This window comes from Gavialis gangeticus, unplaced genomic scaffold, assembly GCF_001723915.1.
Source record: "Gavialis gangeticus isolate Ggan-Ray unplaced genomic scaffold, GavGan_comp1, whole genome shotgun sequence".
NCBI lineage: Eukaryota > Metazoa > Chordata > Crocodylia > Gavialidae > Gavialis > Gavialis gangeticus.
Window position 1 is genome coordinate 19,403,188 of NW_017729008.1, and position 23,529 is coordinate 19,426,716.

General features: G+C 41.6%; 1 protein-coding gene across 13 annotated transcripts in view; it reads right to left on the reverse strand.

Annotated features, from left to right (window-relative positions):
• Positions 1–2,314: 2,314 nt before the first annotated feature.
• MAGI2 (membrane associated guanylate kinase, WW and PDZ domain containing 2) overlaps positions 2,315–23,529 on the reverse strand; it is an 886,876-nt gene continuing 865,661 nt past the window's right edge. For 10 of the 13 annotated variants that reach the window (XM_019509478.1, XM_019509480.1, XM_019509483.1 and 7 more), the window contains one exon: positions 2,315–4,619. In XM_019509478.1, the coding sequence (XP_019365023.1) occupies positions 3,817–4,619 (803 nt within the window). In that variant the 3' untranslated portion in view covers positions 2,315–3,816. The remainder of the gene's footprint in view (positions 4,620–23,529) is intronic. The other 3 variants (XM_019509488.1, XM_019509489.1, XM_019509491.1) reach the window with 1 other exon arrangement.

A 23,529-nucleotide genomic window follows, 5' to 3' on the forward strand; every position in this document is an offset into this window, starting at 1 on the left:
GGACCTTAAGAAACTTTTTTAGTGTACTTCACTTACAGCGCACACTGCAAGGGACAAATCTGTGTCAGAACAGTTTATTGTGTTTTTGTACCAACTAATATCAACCAGCATCCCTGCCCATGGCAGTAAACTTGTATGTGGTGCTATGAGGAGAAACACCAGTAAAACCCCACCAAAACCTCCCCTCTGAATATTCCCATTGAACCACCTTGTGAGGACTGTTTTGCTAATTGTATATGGTTGCTAGTAGAAAATAAAACAAGTATGTGATGGTGAGGAAAACACCTGAAGCTGTGTATTCAGATCCTTATCCCAAATCTCGCTGAACTCAACAGAAAGACGGTCCCTACAGTGGGAGTTGTATTAGGCTCTTATTCAACATGGGAATGAATTGGTGAGCTCCAGCTCTCTGATGTGGCCAGATTCTAAAGCCAAATGCAGCCTTGCGTGTGTGTTTCTTATGTTTGCTTGTTAACAATCGATAGTGAAAAACACACTATTATAGCTATTAGTGTAACTGGTTGACCTTATTTCACATGGAGAAACTTTGTATTGAAAAATGAAATTTAATTGAAACTTTTCCCCCCTATATAAACTACTTTTTTGTTTCACAGTGACTTAGCATTCGTTTAATTTCATGTTTTGGAAACATCTATTCTCCTTTTTATTCATTCTTTGGTTTCTGCATTTTATTTCATTTCTCTCACTTCCCTTTTTGTTTCTTTTACTTTCCACTAGCACAGGGAAGAAATGACTTGAAAAGTGTGAGGAAAAACATTTCTGTTTGTTGTTTTCCACATGGGAAAATTCAGGAAACCATTACAAAAGAGTGAGCTAGTATCTTTTCTTAGTTTCTTACCCTTTAAAAATTTTCCCTTCATTACTGGCAAAGGTAAAGAAAGTAAAAAACAGAAGAGCACCATCATCGCTCTGAAATCCACCCAAAGGTGGTGGAATACTCTAATTTTGTGGTGGATCAAATATTTATATGAAATATGTTAAGACAGAATTAAAATATAAAATTAATTTTGGTTCAAAATGTCATGTATATGGGAAATGATTCCATTTTTGACTAGTTACAGCTAAAGGTGTCTGTCACAAGTTATTTGATAAACCTGGGTTGTCTCTTGCTCTCACTGAAGTTAATAAGGATTTTTCTATTAAGTTCAATGGCAACAGGATTAAGCTCCTGTAACATTCTTGATCTTACCATACTTCCAGTCCATCCTACAGAATTACTCACTGACATTTTCAAATATGTTCTGATAAACTATTTTTATGAGGAAACTTGGGAATCAAATCATGCTCTACAACCCTCTCTAGTCAGCAAATCTTTTTAGGCCTCCGATTGTCAAATTCCAGTTGTACTTATTAGATAAGCACAAAACATCCCTTTCTATATTGTGCGTCTGACCTTCTCTTTTTCTTGTAGCTTATGATAGAGGGGGAAAAGAAGACCTCAGTTTTCTTTTAAATCAAAACAGAGACCTGAATATAGATGTGCATCATAAAATTTCTCTGTAGTCTCCGCATTGGCTGTCTCTGTGTTATCCAGGGTTCCCACCTTTCCTCAAACTAGCACTCTCATTTACATTTTCACTCATGACAACACAGACTGATATTTCTTGATAGCCAATTTTGTAATCACTCAAAAGTGAGGACACAGTATATACAGATGGAAAAAAATTTTTTTGGATATATATTTTATTTGACAGTGGTTTAGAATATCATACAGTAAACAAGATTTCTGTAAAAGTTAATTTATCCATAGTGGTGCGTTTCATAAAAATAGTTGCTCACTTACAGCCTTTCTGTGACTATTAATACATGGAATTATATTTATAGAGATAGAGCTGTACAGGGTAAATTCACAGCTAACACTACACAGAAATATTATTTGGAATGGGGTTTAGATGATGTGCTGTCTTCACAGGTTATCGATTACAGCCGCATAAAGCAATTGCTGCACAAGGAGTAGCTGCGAACTGTGCAAATCAGAGTTTATGCAAGCATAATCTCAACTGTTTCTCAGGTTTTATTGTTTGCTTTCCTTACACATAGAAAATAAGATATTGGGGCGTGCACCTACACTACAGAAGCACTGTTCAAAACCAGATTCAATAAATTAATGGCAAATTATACTGAATTTCTAGTTCAGGGGATAAAGATTTTTTTTAATTAAATAAAAATTGGGTAAACAGCTACGTGGGTTTGTGCTTTTTTAAAAATTATAATTGATGTTTTCTAAAAAAAGGTATATAAAAGCTGCAAAATCCTTTATTGGAGGCTTTTCAAACACTCTGATAGGAAAAAAAAACCATGCCCACATACTTGTAAGAAGAGAATGAAACTGAGTATCTCAGTCTAGAGCAATATTTTAGAGCGATAGTAGGGTACTAACCTATTGGAACAATGCTAATCTCAAATGTGACTCTTCTGGAGAGAGCACATGCAGAACAGTTGATACCTAACTTTAAAATATATACTTTTCTGAGAATATTTATCTTCCTGATTTTTTTTTTAACAACCAGTGTATTATTGCCCATGGCTTTTTTGGCACACAACGAACAAACCCTACAGTAACTTACCAGGGACAAGACGGTGCTGACGGCACATGGAGTCTTATGAAGGCAGACTGGAAAGTTAAGCATTAGTACTTAAGGCTTGAAATTCAAGACAGGGAAGCAAGTAGGATAAAAATAAAAATGCGGGGCAAAAAGGGAAGAAATGCTAGCAGAGGCATTTCCATACTACAAACGAGGACACTTGAGCATCTGTCTCAGAAACAAGTTTTGTTTGGGTGAATGTTTGCCTTAGTAGCATCTGTTCTGTCAAAGTGAAGAAGAAGAATTTAAAGTCTTTAAAAATAACTGCAATATAGCACTCTAGCAAAGTCACCATATTCTGCAAGAGAGAAAGGCCTTTTTTCAAGGAAGCTGCAGCTTTTTTTTCTTTTAAGAATCATCTTTCCATTACAAGGATCTTGTTAGTGTCTCAGTTTTGAGCTTGCCCAATTAAGATTGTGTGCTACATGCAATATTAGGGGAACCTGTGATAAACGGTTTCCGAGGACAATTTGCAAATACAACTCCACCCTAACTCCTTTCCAATGTACAGAAATATGATTTGTTCACAAAAATGGCAGTAGAAATGGTATCACAGCAACTAATCCACTAGATTCCCCAACTCCTCCTGTAGCACCCAGTGAACTATGCTACTGGGTATCATGTGGATTATCCCAAAGTGTTAACAGTGGAGACATATCATGAGTGTACAGTTCCAAATGCTTCAGAGAAACCCTTTAACCCCTGTCTAGATATGTTGAGAACAATTTATTTACAACATTTTAGCTCAGTTAAAAGATCCTTTCTCAGTTTCAGCTTGCTCCGTGCAGTTTTTATTTAAGGCGATGTTCCAGTTTGTGATTGCTCTAACTTGTTCCAGTTTCTTGATATAAAGTTTGAATGAAATCCAAGTCCTTCATGCAGTGGAAAAAATACTAAAGCTACACTGCACCATTCTTCTCTGATGTACTGTCCGTCATAATGTTTTGGTTTCTTCCATAGCTGCCAAAGTCCCTAAAATGGAACTGGGGACTTTAGGGTCAGTTTTAAATCTCCATGTTGACTATATGCTGTTTGAGCTTATTAGACACTGTGCACATTGTCATGGAATTACACATTAATGTTTTCATTCCTCAATGCTTTGTGTGTATGCGTGATAGTTAAAATAAATTAAAATAAATCAATGTGAGACAGAAGCTAAGAAGAATGTTCTGCGTCAATGTGAAACAGTTAGAGGGCAACAGTCACTTATTTATCTGCTCATGGCAGAAGTGCCAGACTTTAGTACGCTAGGTAGCTTATCAGATCCGGGAATTTTCCATGGTCCTGGTGAGACGGTTGCCTTCCGAACTGTAGTGTTGGTGCTACGAGTGTTAATGGAATGAAGATATCCCTTCCTCGGGAACTCACTGGGTTTCCCATCAGGGTCCCTCTGGTTGTGGTCCATATCGCTTCCATATGAGCTACAGCTATTGCTACCGTACGTTTTTGTAGCACCACCTGAGTCAAGCCTGACATGTTCAGAAGCTGCAGCTGGTTTCTTCTCAGTGGTACTGGAGGATCTGTGATCTTCTTTTGCACTTAGAGATCCCCCTCTCTTGCTTTCTGACTTCTTCAGTCTCCCGACCTGTTCGTCACTGGTCCCAGCACACACATGCTCTCTTGCTCCAGCTTCGACCACAGTGCTCTGTCCCACAGCTTTACTTTCAGAGGTGGACCTGCCACCATCAGGGGTCCTGTTTTTGCCTTCTAAATATCCCTTCCTAGAAGCCTCTTCATGCTTTGACCTGTCTATCTTTTTAGGACTTGCTGACCTTTCTCTTTGCTCTCCTACCCTTTTCTTTTTGTGACCATTTGCCAAAAGCTCCTTTGGTTTTCTTACATCATGTTCCCTCTTGATATCCCATGTTGGCTCTGGGTTTATCTGATGGGAAGGGTCAGAAGGTGGGGCTAGATGTGATGAAGATAATGGTGAGATTATGTCATCAAGGGAAATAGCTACTTCCGGCAGACCTGGGGAGGTGGCAGAGGGAGAACTCCAGGAGTTTGGTTCGTCTGTCATAACAACAAAGAAAAGGTAGTTAAGGAATTATTTACACAATTGGCAATACTTAATTTTTTTCAAACAGCATGCAACAGCTAAAATCCATATTGGATGTCAGTGTGGCAGTTTTTACTTAAGCAAAATTCTAGTTGAAGAAAGAAGGGCAAAAATAAAATCAGTGGGAATTTTGGATGAGTGAGAACTGCAGAAGTTGGCACAGTGCAACTACTGAAAATATCTGTCTCTGACATAAGTTAATTTTTTCTTTGCCTTTATTAAATAGTGAAAAATTAGTAGTGAAAAATAAAATACATTTTTATATCATTATAACAGCTTTGTTATTTGGCAATATCAACGCTGTCTCAAAAGACAAACGTGAAGGCTGATCTTCCATCTAGTATACATGTCCTTACAAGCATAAAATAACCAGCACGGATTTGTAGCCCAGATTAGGTCATCCATCAAATTAGCTGCTTTCACCTAGATGTTAAATTGCAGTATTTAGGGACCTAAAATTATGCCTGATGTGAAGGCATGCAGACTGGGGGAAATCTTGGCCATTAATTTTGAATTTGTCTCAGTTACTCAATTCCAACAGCATTTGGTTAGAATGTGTAGATCCAATTTCCTTAAGATACAGGGGTACATCCTGCACTGACACACACAGAGGGTGGGATGAATTGTGTTTATCTCCATCTCCAAAATACTGAGAAGTCCAATATTCCAATCCTTTGCTTTCACGAGTAGTCACTGCCTTTTGTTTGAACTCCTGTTAAGGGGCATTCGTTCTGAGACGTTAGTTTTGAAGACTCATTGTGACTGTTGGCAGTCCGTCTCCTATTTGTATCCCTACCCTTTAACTATGAAGCCAGAGCAGCCTCTCAGATTGGTAAATGCTTTTCTGTAATTATTCTTGTTAGGTGGCTGTATGTACAAAGATTCACATGCTGCCAAAGATAAAGGGATATTGCAAGGATCCACTTAAATGAGGTGGAGTAAATAGCAAGAAACAGCATGTTTCAAGAAGGAGAAAATATTACTTTCTAACTGAGGGAGTTAGCTGGGCTTCTATGGGACAGCACTGATTGGTCTGAGCTGTTCTGAAAAAACCACACAGTGGGTGCATCGACATGAAACACTTTACTGCATGGCAGAGCTAATTATTCTAATCTACACATGCAGATGCTTACTGTGCAGTAATTGGCTCTAATCATGAGTAAATTTGCTACCTGCAAATGCAAGTAGCAAATTTACTCGAGATTAGTAACTGTGCAGTAGCACATGTGTAGACCCTTGACCGGGAGCAAATGTACTCCCAGTTAGCCAGGCAGCAGGGGGCGGCAGCAGGTGGGAGATTTCTTTCTGCCCTGGGAGCTGCCTGCTGCCGGGGTGTGGGGACAATGTCCCCTGGCTCCAGCAGCAGGCAGCTCCCATCTCCTGCTCCACGACAACGGGGCCGGGGCTGGGAGACCTGTATCTCCTAGCCCAAGCCCTGTGGTGGCAGAACCTTGGCTGGGAGATCCTTATCTCCCAGTGCCACCTCCGCAGTCACAGGCCTAGGGCTGGAAGATCCTTATTTCCCTGCCCGAGCCCTGGGGTGGCAGAACCCAGGCTGGGAGATACTTATCTCTGTGCCAGCTCTGTGATCATGGGGCCAGGGCTGCAAGATCCTTATCTCCTAAATAAAATGCACACACACACACACCCAGTTTGTTTTTCTTGAAAAAATCTATGGCAAATTCCAAATTAACATGAGGATGCACATTATTTTGGAAAATTCAATGTCCTTTTCTTAATAATTTAGGTCATCCTCAGCTGAGGCTGTACAGTTAAGCTAATGACTTGACTGTGTATTTTGCAGATAAAAATAGCAGAGCCGATAGTGAGGTGAGTGATGTAATGAGTATGAGCAGCATGATTATCTGAGGAGCTATTTATTTTACCAGATGGTGCCAGTTATGTGCTTAAACATAATGAACATATGTGTGAGGAAAAAAAATAGATACTGAAAAAGGAAAAGTGCAAGTTCTGTGCAAGATAAATAAACTTTGGGCTTGAAACTTATCTGGGCTGAGGGTCTTGATTAAATTACAAAAAGACCCAGCACTTTCTTACCCTCTACTTAAGGTTGTGCAATATACCATCTGCTCCATGGTTGGTACTTGAGCAAGAAAAAAATAAAAACAAGGATTAACTTTTTGTGCTTCTTGACTCTTGTGAATTTGCCTATGAAAAGCAGGTGCTGTAAAGGCATGCTGTCCACTTCCACATATCTCCGGGCTCATTTGTTTTCTTAATTCTGCTGTGCAAAACTGGTAGAGTAAGGAGAGGCTTTAAGAAGGAGGAGGAGAAAAGCACACTCTTAGCCTGAGAAGACCTGAAGCCTACTGGACCCTGTTATACCTAAATATGTCACTGAGCTTTATTTCTGGAGTCAAAAACATTTCTGAATTATTCTACTGCAAAACTGGTGGGTCTAGACTACAGGTTGCTTTGCAATGCAAGGATATCTGAAATAGCTGTGAATGAGCTGACTCAGGTATTGCAGGTAACTTATTTGGGTGACACAGAGCTCAGCATGGTAAAACGTAGCCCAAATCAAATTATGCAAATCATAGGATCACAGAAAACTAGGGTTGGAAGGGATCTCAGGAGGTCACATCTAGTCCAACCCCCTGTTCAAAGCAGGCCCATGCCCAACTAGATCATCCCAGTTTTTAAGAGCTGGGTCTTAAAAACCTCCAAGGATGGAGATTCCACCACCTCTCTGGGTAACCTGTTCCAGTGCTTTACTACCCGCTTAGTGAGGAAGTTTCTCCTAATATCTAACCTGTATCGCCTCATGCTGAGCTATTTGCTGCTGCTTCTGACACTGAAAGTAATTCATTTACAAGTAGCGTGGGGACCTCTACATTATAGTCTGCAGCTTAGACGCACCCTACGACTTGAGGTGTTAACCCTATGCTTGCTTTCTTCTTATTATACCATATATTTGTCTGAAGCAATTTCTTCCTTGAAGGATTAATGGAACAGACTTTCAAATGAAGATCATATCTGCCAAACTCACATCAGAATTAGCTTTTGAAAAACTAAATGTCTGTTTCTGTCCTCATTTAACACCAGTCATGTAACGTGGGGTGGGCAAGTGGGACACCTGCCCTGGGTGCCACCTAAGGGGAAGGGTGCTAGAATGATGTAGGGTCGGGGGGAGGATGGCCTTCAGGGCAACTTGCTGCTGTTTACCTTGACTACTGCCCTGCTTTGCTTTGCTGGCACTTTGTGAATCCAGGAAGCTGCTGGCACAGGCAATGGGTATCATTGACTGCAAGGCATTGTTGGAAGGGTAGTTTTGTAGAATAGCAGTGCAGTTTGCTGTTGGGTTGGGGTGGGGATTGACCCCCCCTTTTTTTACAGCTGAATTCAGCATTTTTTCCCCTTTCTGGACATGGGCTTCAGTGCTAAAATGGGTGAAAACTCCCCTCCCCTCCAAGCAACAGCAAACTCCACTGCCAGTCTAGAGAACTACAATTCCCAGAACACCTTGCACTTTGTGATGCACATTGCCCAGCTCTCTGCTCTGTTCCTGATTGAGGAGGTAGGAGGAAGGGAGGGCAGGGAAGGGTGAGATGGTTACCTAGGGTGCGTTCTTTCCACACTATGCTTCTGTTTAACACCCATACAAAACCTCTATAACCGGCTATGAGAGTAGAAAAGACACAAGTACAGGCAAAAGAAACAACTAGAATACCTATTGCAACTCTAACATAAACGCCTTGCCCCTAGGTTAGTGGGCTCCTGAGCTTGTGTTTGACTGACATAAACAAACTTACTATATTATTTTTTCTACAGTTTCCTGTGATGTGATTGTTTTATGCTGAATAGAACTAGAATCTAATGAGCCATTCTTGATGCCCAAATCTCATGCGAGATCAGTGATATCAGAGTAGCCTATTACTGGGTACATCTACACATGCACTTTACTGCAGAGTAGACTAATTAGCTCCACAAAGCATCACAGTCTACATGTGTGCTAATGTTAGGACACAGTAGATACATTAACTTCACTGGAGATGGGATTATCTTATGATGGAGTAATTACATGCAATTAAATGTATGTGTAGACTGTGACAGGGGCTGCTTGGGGCAGGAGGGTGCTAAAGTACAGGTGCTGCCTGCTGGCTAGCCCTGCACTGTAGCATCCTTGTGCCCCAGCCAGCCCCTGTTACCCAACGCCACCAATTGGAGCCTGGGGCTGACTCCCTGGGCCTCTGGTAGTCCAGGGCCACTCCATCCCAGCTTGAACTTCTGCAGTCCTGGGTGCACATGTAAATGCTCTTCCCGGAAGCAGTTTTCTCTGGTGAGTACCATGCTGGAGCTTGTCACTCCAGCTTAATTACATGTGTAGATGCACTTACTTTTGGGAACATCAGCTGCCTATAGATGTGCTCCTTCACATTCTAATTAGAAAGCATCAAATCTATTAATCGAGTCTGCGCTGCATTCTAATTAGAACAGTCCAGCATCTCCTCACCGTCACATGTCGTAATCCCCTACACATTTCAAACTGGCTTCAGGGGCACTTTATTCAAACCTCTATAAATGAACTTTAGATAAAGCATCCCATGGCCATTTTGAAACTCTGTGGGGCTTAATACACATGATGGTGTCCCATTTTAATTACGGCAACTGCCCAGGAACTGCTCTAATTTAAACGTTCTGCCCCCGAGCACATGTATAGGCAGCCAGCAATTCCAATGCTGTAAATAGGACCAGCAAAATCCGGTGACCTGATCTAGTCACTACAAACTAAGAATGTGCCAGCACCCTGAAAATTAATTAGCCCTCATCTGAGCCGGCAGAAGATTGAATCCCACTTACTTATCAACCTTTGACTAATAGACTGGACCAGAGTGGGGAGTGGGCTCTGAAAACAACAGAGTTGTATAGGATCCTGCACTCGGAAAGTGCCTGAAGATGATTTGGAAACAACTTGTGATGCCCCCAAAAACCCCTATGCTGTTTGCCCTCATGAGCCCTGTCCAAATGATTCAGGCCCTAGTAAAGGGGTGAATGTAAGATTTGGTACATGCCACATATATTTATTTCATATTTAATCTGAACCAGTTCAACCATCCTCACCAACTGCCCAATCAGATTCTGGCCAGGAAGGGCTTATGTCTATTCTTTTAACTATTGGTCAAAATGCCACAGGATCTTTGACTCACAAATGGACAGAACCTTAGTCTTACACCTCTGCAATAACTATATTATGCCATCATCATGTAAGCACTGTATAAAATATTGCATTAGGGCTGGGCTTCACTGTAGTCACTGTGGCCCATGCAGACATACCTGAACTACCTGTAAACTTGTTACCTTAGAAACCATTAGCAGTATCGCTGCAGCACAGCAAAACTCAGTCCTGGCTGCAAAACCATATGAGAAAGCTCAGGAAGTACTCAGAAAAGTTGTGGTGCACTGCTAACATGGCTAGACTGTCAGTACCCAAGCTAACTTAAAGCCAGCTTGACTATGGATACCATGGGCACGGACTTAGAATAGGGCGGGAGGGTGGTATGTGTGTGGAAATCCCTTAAGACTTAGAAGGGTGGCACCCCGAAGGTCCCTTCCACTTGCTCACTCAGCTCAGTGATTCCCACCCCTGGTGGAGACTCTCATGCCCCTCTAATGGCCCCCTCTGCCTCCTGTGGCACTGGCTCTCTGACCTGTTTCTCCACAACTCCCTTTTTGCAGTGTCCCCCTCTTCGCAGTGCCCCAGCCATCCCTGTCTGTCCCAGGTATGTTCTCTTGCTCCATTCTTACCCTCACTGCCAAATGTGCCCCTGCAGTTCACCTCTAGGCATACAATTATGCGGTAAAATAGCACTTAGTATGGAGGAGGGAGGGCTGGGGCCTTGCCAGTGGGAGAAGGGAGACGTACTCTGGGGCTATCTATCTGAGCCACAGTAGGCAGAGGCATCCAAGGCTGGGAAATGCTAGTCCAGGGCACATATCTTACTACTTACTAGTTATGCCTCTGGGAAAGCATAGAAAAAAATAATTATAGGATGACAGCACATGTCTATGCAAGACTTGCACTAAAACCCCAAACCTTGATACTTTTCACTTTAGGCCACATGATACTTTGTAGGCAGGTAAAAACTTTAATTCTACCCCAAATTGCATTGAGATGACTCTTATTTATTTCATTTATACATATTGGATCAGAAGGGAAGTCTGATGTCTGCAGTAATACAATCTTTTTAATGGGCACATTTTTAGCCACAACAAAGAGTTAATGGGTGTGAATTATTTCAACAGCTGCATTATCTGTAATTTAAAATATATAACAGTACCAGCATTTCCCAGTCCAAAAAATACTACTGGCAGGCAGAATTTAATGGAAATGTTTTCTGTGAGAGAACTGCCAGGATTTTGTTTTATGTAAACTATTGGTCCTGGTGGAATTTGTGTATCCATTTTTTGGTGATAATCTAATAAATATTACATTTGCTATGGCTTAACAAAAGAATTTCCAGCATCTGTGTAACAGAGAGGAAACTGGTATGGAGTAAATCTGCCATTTATATTTTGAGGAGTGATATGAAATGTGAATTAGAAGCGGAGAACAATGACTTTCTGTATCTGTAGACGCTGTCATTTTGAGAGAGAGGGAAAAAAAACCCTCCTCTTTTTAAATGAGAGGAAATTATGCAGAACAGAATCCTTCAGATTTGGTAAATGTTAATGTCAACAAGCCATTGTCACTGCAGCATGTAACTGAGCAGCGGAGAGAATACTGACGTGCTGGTATTGAAATGTATTTTTCCCCTAATGTTAAATGTTTTAGGAAAATATCAGAATTACTTGGGTATATCAAAGGACAGTAATGTAAAGTGATTTGTTGCTCAAAAGAAAAACCTTTTAAGGACTGTGTTTAGCCCCTAATGGTTCGTTTGGGCTTGTTCAACCATCACTAAGATGATTGCTTTTCCATAACAAATATAAACATGAAAAATGCATAATTATATGCTTTCAAGTTATGAAACTAATGATTTCTCCCCCTCTCTCTTCTTGCTGAGGTTATGGATGGATTTTGGAGGCATTTGTTGTTATTGCAGAAACAATAAGTCTTTGCTTTAACTTGGAAGATGTTGTGCACATATAAACAAAGCTTGTGGTAGTAATTTTAATTATAACCTATACTTAGATGCCTTTATCTCAAAGGATCTCAGATCATTTTATCAAAATTTCAAACCTGATACAAAAAATAATTCCACTTTCTTTCCTGCTTCACTGAAATGCAACCACCTCTGGGTAGAAATGAAAATGGCAAGTGTTTACCAGGACATAATGCCACGGTGCAGCAGTTAGCCAGGAAGTGGAAGATTACCAGGTTTAGTTGAAACTGAAGGAAATACTTAAGCAGGATGGGAGCTACCTGTAGTTATAGGGGACCATGATACTCTAGCTATCACCATTATTATAGCAAAACAGCCACAACATCTTTACTATTGTGACAAAAATAGATAAAGGAATAAAGGGGGAGATTTTCAAAGTCATGAAGGGGAAGTATGTACACAAGTAGGTGTTGTTGAAAATCTCCCTAGAAGTAATAATTTCTATAAAGGAGATGAACTGGGAACAACAGCATCAATTGCTGGTTTACTTTCCCTCAGGTAGTATCATTAGTAGGTGTTATTTGGAGGGGCAGTGATAATCATTGCAACTATGGTCAAAGAAGCAGAGGTTCTTTCCATATGCTAAAAATAAAAATGTCTCACTAGAGACACTGGCTCATGAAACCTGTTATATTTCATGTCATTCCTGGCCAGTTACACAGTAAAGTGGTGACTCCAGGCGTATATCTATATAGCATGATGCAGATAGCTCTGCTACTGCAGCTAGTTCTGCGTACTCTAGCACAGGGACTGGAAGCAGTACAGACACACTGTTGTGGTGCTCTACTCAGGCTAGCTAACCTTGCTGTGACTTGTTACTTGAGTCAGTGGACTTAGCCAGATGTTCTCACTCGTTCTCATAGAATCATGGAAAATTAGGCTTGGAAGAGACCTCAGGAAGTCGCATCTAGTCCAACCCCCGCTCAAAGCAGGACCATCCCCAACTACATCATTCCAGCCAAGGCTTTGTTGAGCAAGCCTTAAAGACCTCCAAGGATGGAGATTCCACCACCTTTCTAGATAACCCATTCCAGTACTTTATCACCCTCCTAGTGAGAGTTTTTCCTAATATCCAACCTAAAACTCCCTTGCTTCAACTTGAGACCATTGCTCCTTGTTCTGTCATATGTTACCACTGAGAACAGTTTAGCTCCATCCTCTTTGGAACCCCACTTCAGGTAGTTGAAGGTTGCTATTAAATCCCCCCATAGTCTTCTCTTCTGCAGATTAAATAAGCCCAGTTCCTTCAGCCTCTTGCCATAAGTCATGTGCCCCAGGCCCCTAACCATTTTTGTTGCCTCTGCTGGAATCTCTCCAACTTGTCCAAGTCCTTTCTATAGTGGGATCCCAAAACTGGACACAGTGAGCACCTAAACATGAGCAGTGAGGCTGCTCCAATGCATCATAATTACAGTGGATTGGATTAATTGAGACTGCTGGACCATGGTAATTACCATGGTCCAGCAGACTCTGGTGTCTCACTTATCAGTGTCCCCACACTGAAAAATGGCAGTGGGGGTGCTTTAACTAAAGCTTGTGTGTCAAGCTTGTCACACAAGCTTTAGTTAAAGCACGCTGGACACTACTTATCAGTGCAGGGATGCTGATACATGAGACGCTCCGGGAGCTTTAATTAGAGCAGTTCTTGGAGCCACTCTAATTAAAGTGCCTGCAACCCCCACCCCCAGATCATGTGTATAAACACCCAGTACTCTAAATGTGGCCTCATCCATGCGGAGTAGAGCCTAATAATTATTTCCCTCGATCTGCTAGCAATACTCCTACCAATGCAACCCAGTGTTCTGTTGGCTTTCTTGGCAACAAGGGCACACTGCTGACTCATATCCATTTTACTGTCCACTGTAATTCCCAAGTCCTTTTCTGCAGGCTGCTGCTTAGCCAGTCAGTCCCCAGGCTATAGTAGTGCATGTGATTCTTCCATTCTAAGTGCAGGAATTTGCACTTGTCCGTGTTGAACCTCATAAGATTTCTTTTGGCCCAATTCTCCAATTTATCTAAATCACTCTGAATCCTAGCCCTGCCCTCCAGCATATCTACTACTCCTCCAAGCTTGGTATCATCCATGAACTTGCTGAGGGTGTAATCCATCCCACCTTCCAGATCATTAATGAAGATAATGAACAAAACCAGCCCCAGGCCTGACCCCTGGGGCACTCCACTTGATACTGGCTACCAGCTAGACATTGAGCCATTGATTACTACCTGTTGAGCCTGGCAATCCAGCCAGCTTTCTATCCACCTTACAATCCATTCATCCAGTCCATACTTCCTCAGCTTCCTGGAAAGAATTCTGTGGAAGATGGTATCAAAAGCCTTGCTAAAGTCAAGGTATATGATGTCTGCTGCTTTCCCTGCATCCACAGAGCCAGTTATCTCATCTTAGAAGGCAATCAGGTTGGTCAGGCATGACTTGCCCTTGGTGAATCCATGCTGACTGTTCCTAATCATCTTCTCGTCCAAGTGCTTAGAAATGGTACTAGAGAGAGCCCTCTCTTCCCTTTGGCAGTGGCCAGAAGGCTGGAAGGAAGCTGAGCTGGCGGGGAGCAAGGGGCGGCATAGCCAGTCCCTGGCAGGCTGTTTAGTATGATTGGGGAGGGGTTTAAACCTTCACCCTGGCCTGCAGGGACCCCAGCTGGGGTATGCCTAGAGGGGGAAAGGAGAAGCAGCCCTTACTAAGTTTGTCCCAGATGGGGGAGGCATGGCCAGACACCGGCCAGGACAGCACCTCAGATGAAGGCAGGAGGGAGGGGGATTAAACACCCCCCCTCTCACCAGCATGGGAACCTCAACCAGGGTCTGCCCAATTTTCTGCCCTGTTGGCTGCTCGTGTAGTGGGGGGCCTGGCTGTATCCAGCCCAGGCACTGCCTCAGGTGAAGCAGAAGGAGGAAGGGGGATAAAAACCTTATCTCCCCCCTCTCCCACTGGCACAGGGACCCCAGCCGGGGTCTGCCTGGCTTTCCCCCTGTGCTGGCCCTTCTTGTGGCAGGGGGCATGGCTGGAGCCAGCCTGGGCAGTGCCTGAGGCTGTTGCCCAGGCTGGCTCCTGCTATGTGAACAGGCAGCAGGGGGGAAAGCTGGTCAGACCCCAGCTGGGGTCCCCATGCCAGTGTGGTGGGGGAAATCATAGAGTCATAGGGCTGGAAGGGACCCCGAAGGATCATCAGTCCGGCCCCCTGCATGAGCAGGAAAGACATCTGGGGTCAGATGACCCCAGCCAGGTGTTCATCCAGTCTTCTCTTGAAAACCTGTAGGGTAGATGATTGCACCACATCTGGGGGAACTTTGTTCCATAGTCTGGGCACCCTAGGTGTATAGTAGTTTTTCCTAATGTTCAGCCTGAAACTATCTTCCAGGAGTTTGTGGCTGTTGTTTCTAGTTTTCCCCCAGGATGCCCTGGTGAACAGTTGTTCACCAAGCCCCTGATGTTTGCCTCTGATATAGCGGTAAGCCACAATCAGCTCCCTCTTAAGGTTTAATCCCCCTCCCTCCCCTCTGCCTGAGACTGCTGTCCCACACCCCTACCCCCTCCACTGCAGCGGGGAAAATCTGGCAGGGGCTGCCCTGCCCCCACCAGGCAGACTAGGCCCTGTTCCCAGCTGGGTTTTCCACTTCCACCCTCTTGTCAGTCAGCTCTCACTGCTCCGGCTACGGAGCAGAGGGGTGAGGCCAATCCTGCTCTGCTTGAGCATACAGTACAGCCCAGCCCAGAGCTGCAAAGCATCCTGGGATGCTAGGGGACTGTGATTTAACTTGAACAAGGAAGAGGTCTGGGACAGAAGTTCCATAAACTGGTTTGACCTAAATCAGTTAACTGAATACTACTTCAAGTAGGTTTATCTTAAATCAATTTTGGCCATTTTGAAACCGGTTTATGTGCACCGAACTTCTGTTCTGTTACAGGTTTAAACCGGTTTCTGATCACTTAAACCGGTTTATATGTAATATTTGTCCCTAGCCATACTGAATAATGGGAACAGGTAAGAAACGATCATTTTTGGGAACAGTGACAGTGGGAGAAGTGGCATGGGAACTGTCCTTAGCGGAAGAGGTTTTATGGGAGGTATGGAGGAGGAACTGTACTTATGAACTGTGCCCCGTGGTCAGGACTGCCAATACTTGTAAATATAATTGACTAGACAGCCAGTACTTTGTGTGTGTGTGTATATCCCCTCATTCTGCTCTCAGTTAATGCATAAGTAACAGCTGGAGTGAGTCCTTTTCTGTCTATTCTGAAACCATGAGAGCCATTAAAGAAAATGGTTTTCTTTACTGCAGTTTTACAGCCAATCCATAGGAGGATATTGCCTACAGGACTGCAAAACTACATAGTTTGCTGTGGTACTGGTTAAGTATTAATTCAGGGAATTCAGCTGGCTGATGAATCAGTATTATTTCCTCTAATGCCTTGGGTTTTCATTGGTGGTTACCCAGTGGCCCTAATCAAGTCCAACCTGCTCTGCTTGTTAAATCTAACAAGATCACAGCCTGGGATGCTAAGGCAGCAGACATACTGTTATATATTCCCATTGTCTCAAATGCTTTATCAAAAATGGCTTATTAACAACTTTGGATTTTTACTCAGATGAAATTAGCTATTAGGTACTTGCATTAATTCCATTAATATTTAAGAACAATAGTAACAGGAATAATTAAACCCTGCTTGATGAAATATTTACATTTTACTACTGAAATAAAATCGCATTTTAGATTTCCGAAGTACTTCAAGAATGAACAATGTTTTGAAAGACTGAATTTTTTCAGTAATATGAAATAAACATTTCCTGAAAAGTCTTAGCTTGTGCTTTCACAGCTTCATGGGTGTCTTTCTCACTAGAGCACCAGAGTTGGTCAAATCCATTGAGCTAAAATACACTGTTTCTTATACATTTAAACTGAAACTACATGTTGCCAGCAAGTGGCAAAGGATATATATTTTTTTACAAATGCAGCTAGTAAAGTACATGGTGATAGGTGCTCTTCCTCCAGTCACACCTAACCATGCAGTTGGTCCAATAAAAGATATCACCCCCCAAATCCCTGCCTCTTGCATTATTCCTTGACCATCACAGCTAAAACATCACGTTAACACTTTACTGAAATACATAAGTCAGTTTCTTTGCTTTAATTTTGTGAAGGTTTGCAATGTTTTTGTTGCATAGCTTCTATTTAACTGTCCAAACTATCCTACAATATTCCACCCTTCTCTTCTCCCCTTTTACATCCGCCGCAAAGGCAGTGGGTTTCAGTGGTGTTCAGCACACACTTTCCTTCAAGTTCTCTTGTCTCCCCACAAGAAAAATTCTAAACATCAATAGCTCTGGAAATATGTATCTAAAGGACCCAGCTATTTCTCCACTGCCATTTAATCCTCCACTTGGCCACCATCACCCCATTCATTTTATCTCCCTGATCATCCCTGTAGTGTCCTCTCACTTTTGGTCTCCCATGGTAATATGCTGTAGATGCAAGCTTTACATTTGACATCCTGTTTAGTCCATTGTTCAGTGAAGGTTTGGAGAGGAGTACAGGCCCTGGGACATGACATTTCCTGAAAGTTCTCCAGGACCTTGCGTAGCGGGAAGTGTTTTTAAGAACAGAGATGGAAAAACTGATATACTTGGTTTTGGGAGGTTTGCTAGTTTCTCTGGCAGCAAAAGTTCTCTGATTACGTTGACCCAATAACTAATAAAAACACTCTTTAGTCCTTTGTATTTAGTAATGTTGGAGTGGACCTGGTGGTGTTGTAATCAAATGCCTTGAATAGCAATTGGGGTATAGGTTGTAGCCATGTTGGTCTAAGGATGTAGGCAGACAAGGTTCTTTGGGGAAATCTAATAATCTTTTATTAGACCAACTCAAATAGTTGGATGAATTTTTCCTACTGTTTGAGTTGGTCTAATAAAATATGTCAGATTTACCCAAAGAATCTTGAACAGCAATAGGTTTTTTACTATTTCCCTAGTAATTATACCTGTGGTAAATATTTATTTGTTTATTCATATCCCATACATATGTTTTGGGGCAAGCATAAAGTAGGTGGGCTGAGAAAGATGAGGGAAATGGTGCTATAGCAAGTCTCATTTCCAACCTTGGAAACTGTCTGGAATTTTTAAAAGTGTATAATTTTTATTACAAAAACCTAATTATTTTGGTGTGGAAAGCCCATTGGCCTTACCGTTCTTGGAGCAATATCATTTTGTTTCAGTAAGTGACCAAAGATTGAACTTAGTAAAAAATTGTCAGCGGGAAGGAAGCACTGCGTTCCTCAAAGCAAGACTCTCTTGTAGGCTTCAACAGGATGACAAGAGGTGTGATTGTGGAATTATAGCAGGGTGAGATAAAGATGCTCATGAAGGAGACATTAATCTACCTGCAAAGCTAAGAACTCAACAGCCTCTTCCCCTTTTCAAGACTGGGAAGCAGAGCACCACCCTTTGAGGTGCGGACTGCGTAGTAGCGTTGCGTAGCAGAACTTGTGATGTGACGCTACCGTGCCGTAGTCTCAGAGCTACTGCTCATTTGTCAGTGCTACTGCGCAATAACTCAGGTTACTGTGCAGTCATTTAGTACTTGTTTATACACGTACTAAATGACTGCACGGTAACGACTGCACATTTAGCATCTTGTGTAGACATGGCCTTTGTGAGCTTTCCAGCACTCCACATGCTCTATTGCTATCTTTCCTCTTAGATGTAGCTGTTAATCAGTGGCCAGATTTTACTTCTGGTTGCATTCATCACATTCTACCTTTAATTCTATCTCATCCCTAGATATGCGATGGCAGGGTGCCTTCAAAATTCCTAGCATAGAGTAGACAGATGGTTGCTGAGCAGGCCTAGCTGAGGTCTCCCTGTGAGCCATTGAACAAACTTTACTTAAGCAAAATTTCAATTGATTTTCTTGTCTGCAGGGGTTCCATATGGGGGGTTCTGCTGAATAGGGTCCTTAATTAGGCATCTAATTTGAATATGGTGGAAGCAAACTTTCAAAAGAGAGAATTGTTTGCCTTGGAAGAGACTTCCCAAAATTCAGAAGAGGATTGTGCCTGGTTGGTTGTTGGAATTCAGAGGATTGTGCAGCAAAAGAGGGAAAGACGCAGGACTACTCTCCCAGAATCTGGTTTGGAGACGGTGATGAGTTAAATATCAAACCTGTGCTGCATGAGGAAACCCAGCACTATGAAAAACCTGTTTCAGGGAGAATTTGGGTATGAATATACTGAGAGGTTTGACTGGACAGAGAAAACCCTTGCATACAGTGGTTTGCTTCCTGCTTTGAATCTATAAGAAACTGAAAATCATTTCTAAGATTTTGTGTGCCCCTTTAAAGTTTATCAACACAGAAACGTGACAGTGGGATAAAGTTCAGCTAAAAAGAGGAATTCCTATTCTCAGTTTGTTCCTGGGACTCCATTTATAATTACATCCAGCATTTTATTAATCCATTATAGTTCACATTGCTTTTGGAAAACCAAAATTATTTTTTTTCTACAAATTCTAGGTTAAGTTTGTTATGTCTTGGCAATAATACATCTGATTTCAGGGTTTTCTGGCCTTCTGTAATAACAAAATAACAGTTTACAATAATTTTTAATTCAGGAAAAAGCTAATTTTAACTTTCCTTTTATAGCAATATAAATACAAATTCAAGTGGGAGATGATTCCAGTCTTACTTCTTAAAAAAAAAAAAAAAAAAAATAATGAAAAGCTAACTCTGCTGCAGGATAAGAGGTATAAAAAATGAAGCTGTCCTAAGACAGTTGCTTCATTTTTTTGCAGCTGTGACTCCTACTTGGGGATGAATGAAGCTGATTACAAGGTTTGTCAGTCAGGACAGGACCCACTTTTGACCCATTCCACACAAACCTGCAGGTCTCTCACCAACCACTTCCTTCATGCCTTGTACATATGCGTATAGTCTCATTTGGGACTATTCCTCTGAGTAAAGTTATACACACAGATATGTGCTTGCAGCATCTTCTCCTAACATTGTAAACAGTTGAAATGTGGAATCATATTTGGTAAAAATTTTATTCTACACAGGTACCATGCTCATTCATCACAGTATTGGTAGTTTCTACTGTAACTCTTTAGCTATGAGAGACACAAATTTTGCGTTATTTTAAATCTTATTGCTCCTCTACTGTCTAGTCGGTCTTTCAACTATAGGGTTTGTCACTCATTTTGAAGTCCTGAACATTTCACCTATAGGCTAGGGCAGGCTTAGTGCTTTTCCAATAATCATATTTTATTCCCTTTAATAAAGGAGCAATTTTTTTTTTAATGTGCCAGGCAGTGGATGAAGTAATGAAAGCCAGAGCAGAGTAGTGGTGAAGCACAGAGCTATATTACAAGTTACTGTATAATTAAAAAAAGATAATGACTTTTAAATTAGTTTTTATTAATAGAATTAAACCACATTAAGTCATAAAAGGTGTTCATAAATATGTTAATACAATGTACATATTAATGAAAAACATTCCCTATATATTAAATAATTTGAGAGCTGGATATTATACTCTTAATTAAACTTAAATATTAAAATTATTAATTAACTTAGCTAAAATAGGCATTAAGATGTCTCATATCCTGCCTGGTCAATAAATGGCTGTCATTTTCAGAACCGTGTGAATATTCAGAACCTAATGTATGGGATGAGGTTTGCTAAATAAGGGTAGCTTCAACTCTGAGCATCTGGACAGTGGTAAAAAGTCTTCTCCAGGCTTACCTGCATTGCTACTATGGTGTGGCCAGTCCTCGAGGCACTTGAATATGTCCCACCCACCCATGCCTGCTGATGTGCTCCCAACTCAGAAATGCACTGATCATCTCCAGTAACAGGCAGACTGGAGACTCATGTGTACAGAACTGGACTAATTCAGAGGTATCTGCAGGCAAGGTGTAGGCAGAGCGTGCTCAGGCCCTTGAGTGCTTGGACTGGCTGCTCAACAAAGTATTGAAGCAGGTGCTTAAGCCCATCCCAGTTAAACAAAGCACTTGAGCCCATGGTTATGTGCCTTGATGACCAGGGATGGATATTTGATTAGACCCTCAAATTCAAACAGATTGGTAAATCAGGTGCCCAAACAGGACTTAGGTGCATGCCCAAGTTTAGATTCCCATGTTGCACAAAGTGATCCAGAATGCTGTTGTTCCACTGGCTGCAAAATCCTGTAGTGCCTGAATGTATTTGGTGTCAATGTTTTGTACTACTAAGGTCCTAGGTGCTAGCTAGCGGCCATCTCCCGCCTAAGTTCCTCTGTGATTCAGATAGTGGGTAGACTTGCACCAAAACTCTGCCTAAGGCCCCAGAGGGCTCCAGTGCATTCAGGAACCTGGGAGTCCTGGGATCTGGGCTCACTGTCCTTGATGGGATTTGAAAGCTGATCTTTCACCTGTTATAGGATGGCAACCTGATTACTGGCCCATAGGCCAGAGAGCACCTTCCCACAGAGGCTTGGCCACTTCTGTGAAGCAGAAGAGTATTCTGGAGTACAGGAGGCAAACAAGCCAGATGGAGCTTGATTTTGTGGCTTGAGGAGGTGAAAGCTGTCCTCACACATGGGGAATGAACCCTCAATTCCAATGTTTTTGTACTGAAACCCCTTCCCTGTGAGGGTGGACTAGATAACCACAGAACTACTATCTAGGCAGTATTTGAGTGGCCATCCTCATGATTACACTGCAGGAGAGGCCTCCTGGAAGACAGGACCCAAACTCCTTACCGTGAATGAACATGTGCCTGTGCTTAGGGAGAAGGAGAAAGTCCGGTGGATCCATAGTAGGAAACCTGAAGGGCTTATATGTTCTTTTAAAAGCTAAAAAATATCCACCTGTGCCCAATACATGACTTTCTCCCAACTCTAAGGAAAGGGATGGGAAGAGATCCATGACCTGGGATATTTTTTTTTCCTGGCTGATGAGTCTGCACATCAATTCATCAGTTTTAACTATGGTAAAAAATGCACTGAAAATGTTTGTTTATCTACTTCACTCACTGCTGTTTAGCACTAATCATCTATACTTCATGCCATATTAGCAAACCTACCGTAGTATAGAATTTAAAACTAATTAAATCTTAGTTATAGGAGACATCAATCTATGGCATTCTGTTATTAAAACTTTGCTCAGAGCTGGGCATATGCTGTCATTTTTGGTATTGATTATTAATGCATGTGGATTAGCTAGGTTGTGCTTTAATAACAATACAGTTAACATGAAATTTTCATCTTTAAAGTGCTTTTCAAACATCAATTAGTTAATCCTCACAACACTCCCAGAAGTAAATAAATAAATATTATTATTCTATTTTACAGATGGGTGAAGTGGATTAAAGGGTTCAACTGAGTTAGCCACAGTCAAAGTGGGGAGGGGTCAAAAACCTCTTTAGGACTCTGGAATTTGTCTTCCAAGATTTTTAAATTCAATAAATAAATAAAGCTGTTCATATTTATGGCAACAAAGGCCTTGAATTTTTGCTCCATCTCACTCTTTCTAATGGAGTTTTATATTTTCAGAAGCAAATGATACAGAGTACTTATATAAAAGAGAAATACTTATTTTTAAAATGTAAAATTTGCTATTATGTAAGACAGAAATTATATACTTCATTTTCCAGCTGAAGAATGTTATGCTTTCCTGCCAGCTGTTATGTATTTATTAAATACTACAGCTTTGTTTGTAAAACACATTTTAATACTCAATTTTGTCCTTGAATAGTTTTTACCCATAGCTATAAGACTGCTAGAACCTTTGGGAACTCGTATTCAAATTGTCTGATGGTTTTAGACCAATTTTATTAACCAGCACTTTGATTCATTTAGTTAGTCCCTTTTTTTCCACACCACAGGTTTCTGAAATTAAGTTGGTATTGCTAGAAATAAGAAGGTAGTATTGGAAATGTGGCATGAATATAAATGCATGTTCTCAGTGCAGTCAAGGTGGCCATAGAGAAAAAGGGCATTTTTCCAAAATAGCTCTATCAATTGTTGCTTTCACATCAGTTGGATAATATACGGGACAGATCACAGCCCTAATAGTGCTCAGCACTGAGGTCTAGAGATTTATGAAATGAGCATTCAAAAAGATGAACTGGATTATCAGGTTAGGTAGCTGGTTTGGCTCAACAGGACAGGACTCATTAACCAACTGCTACCCAAATGTAACAGCTTTAGAAGTGCCAACACACTTAAAGAAATAGACACCTGCAGTTCTCAGATGGCTGAAGACAATTAAGGTCTTTGGCCTTGAGCTCACGAGTACAAGGCAGGTAGGTAAGCAAACAGATGGACAGGCACAATGAAACCTCCCATTTTTCATGTATGATTGCATATACAAATACAGTGCTTGCCACTGAAAAAGCAGTCACTGTTTGCTATTGCGACAAGGTGGTATTAGGTTCCACTAGCTAGTTCCTGTAAGTTAAGGTGACATCGTAGCGCTTTCTATGTTAGATTCAAGCTGCTGGGCCTCCCATTTGTGACACGAATCATTCCAGATTTGCCTCATTCCCTGTCTCCTCCTTTCCCTTATTTTCCACCTCTACCCCTTCTATTTCCTTCTGCTGGATATGGATCGTGGTCTCCCAGTTCCAGCAGAACTGCTAACCACAAAGCTATAAGGTTTCCTTGATTGGGTCTGTCTCCTGGTGCATCTGGTCCACTTTGTATCAAATCTGCTCCAATGAATACTGATTTATGTAATGTGGGAAGCACTTCAAT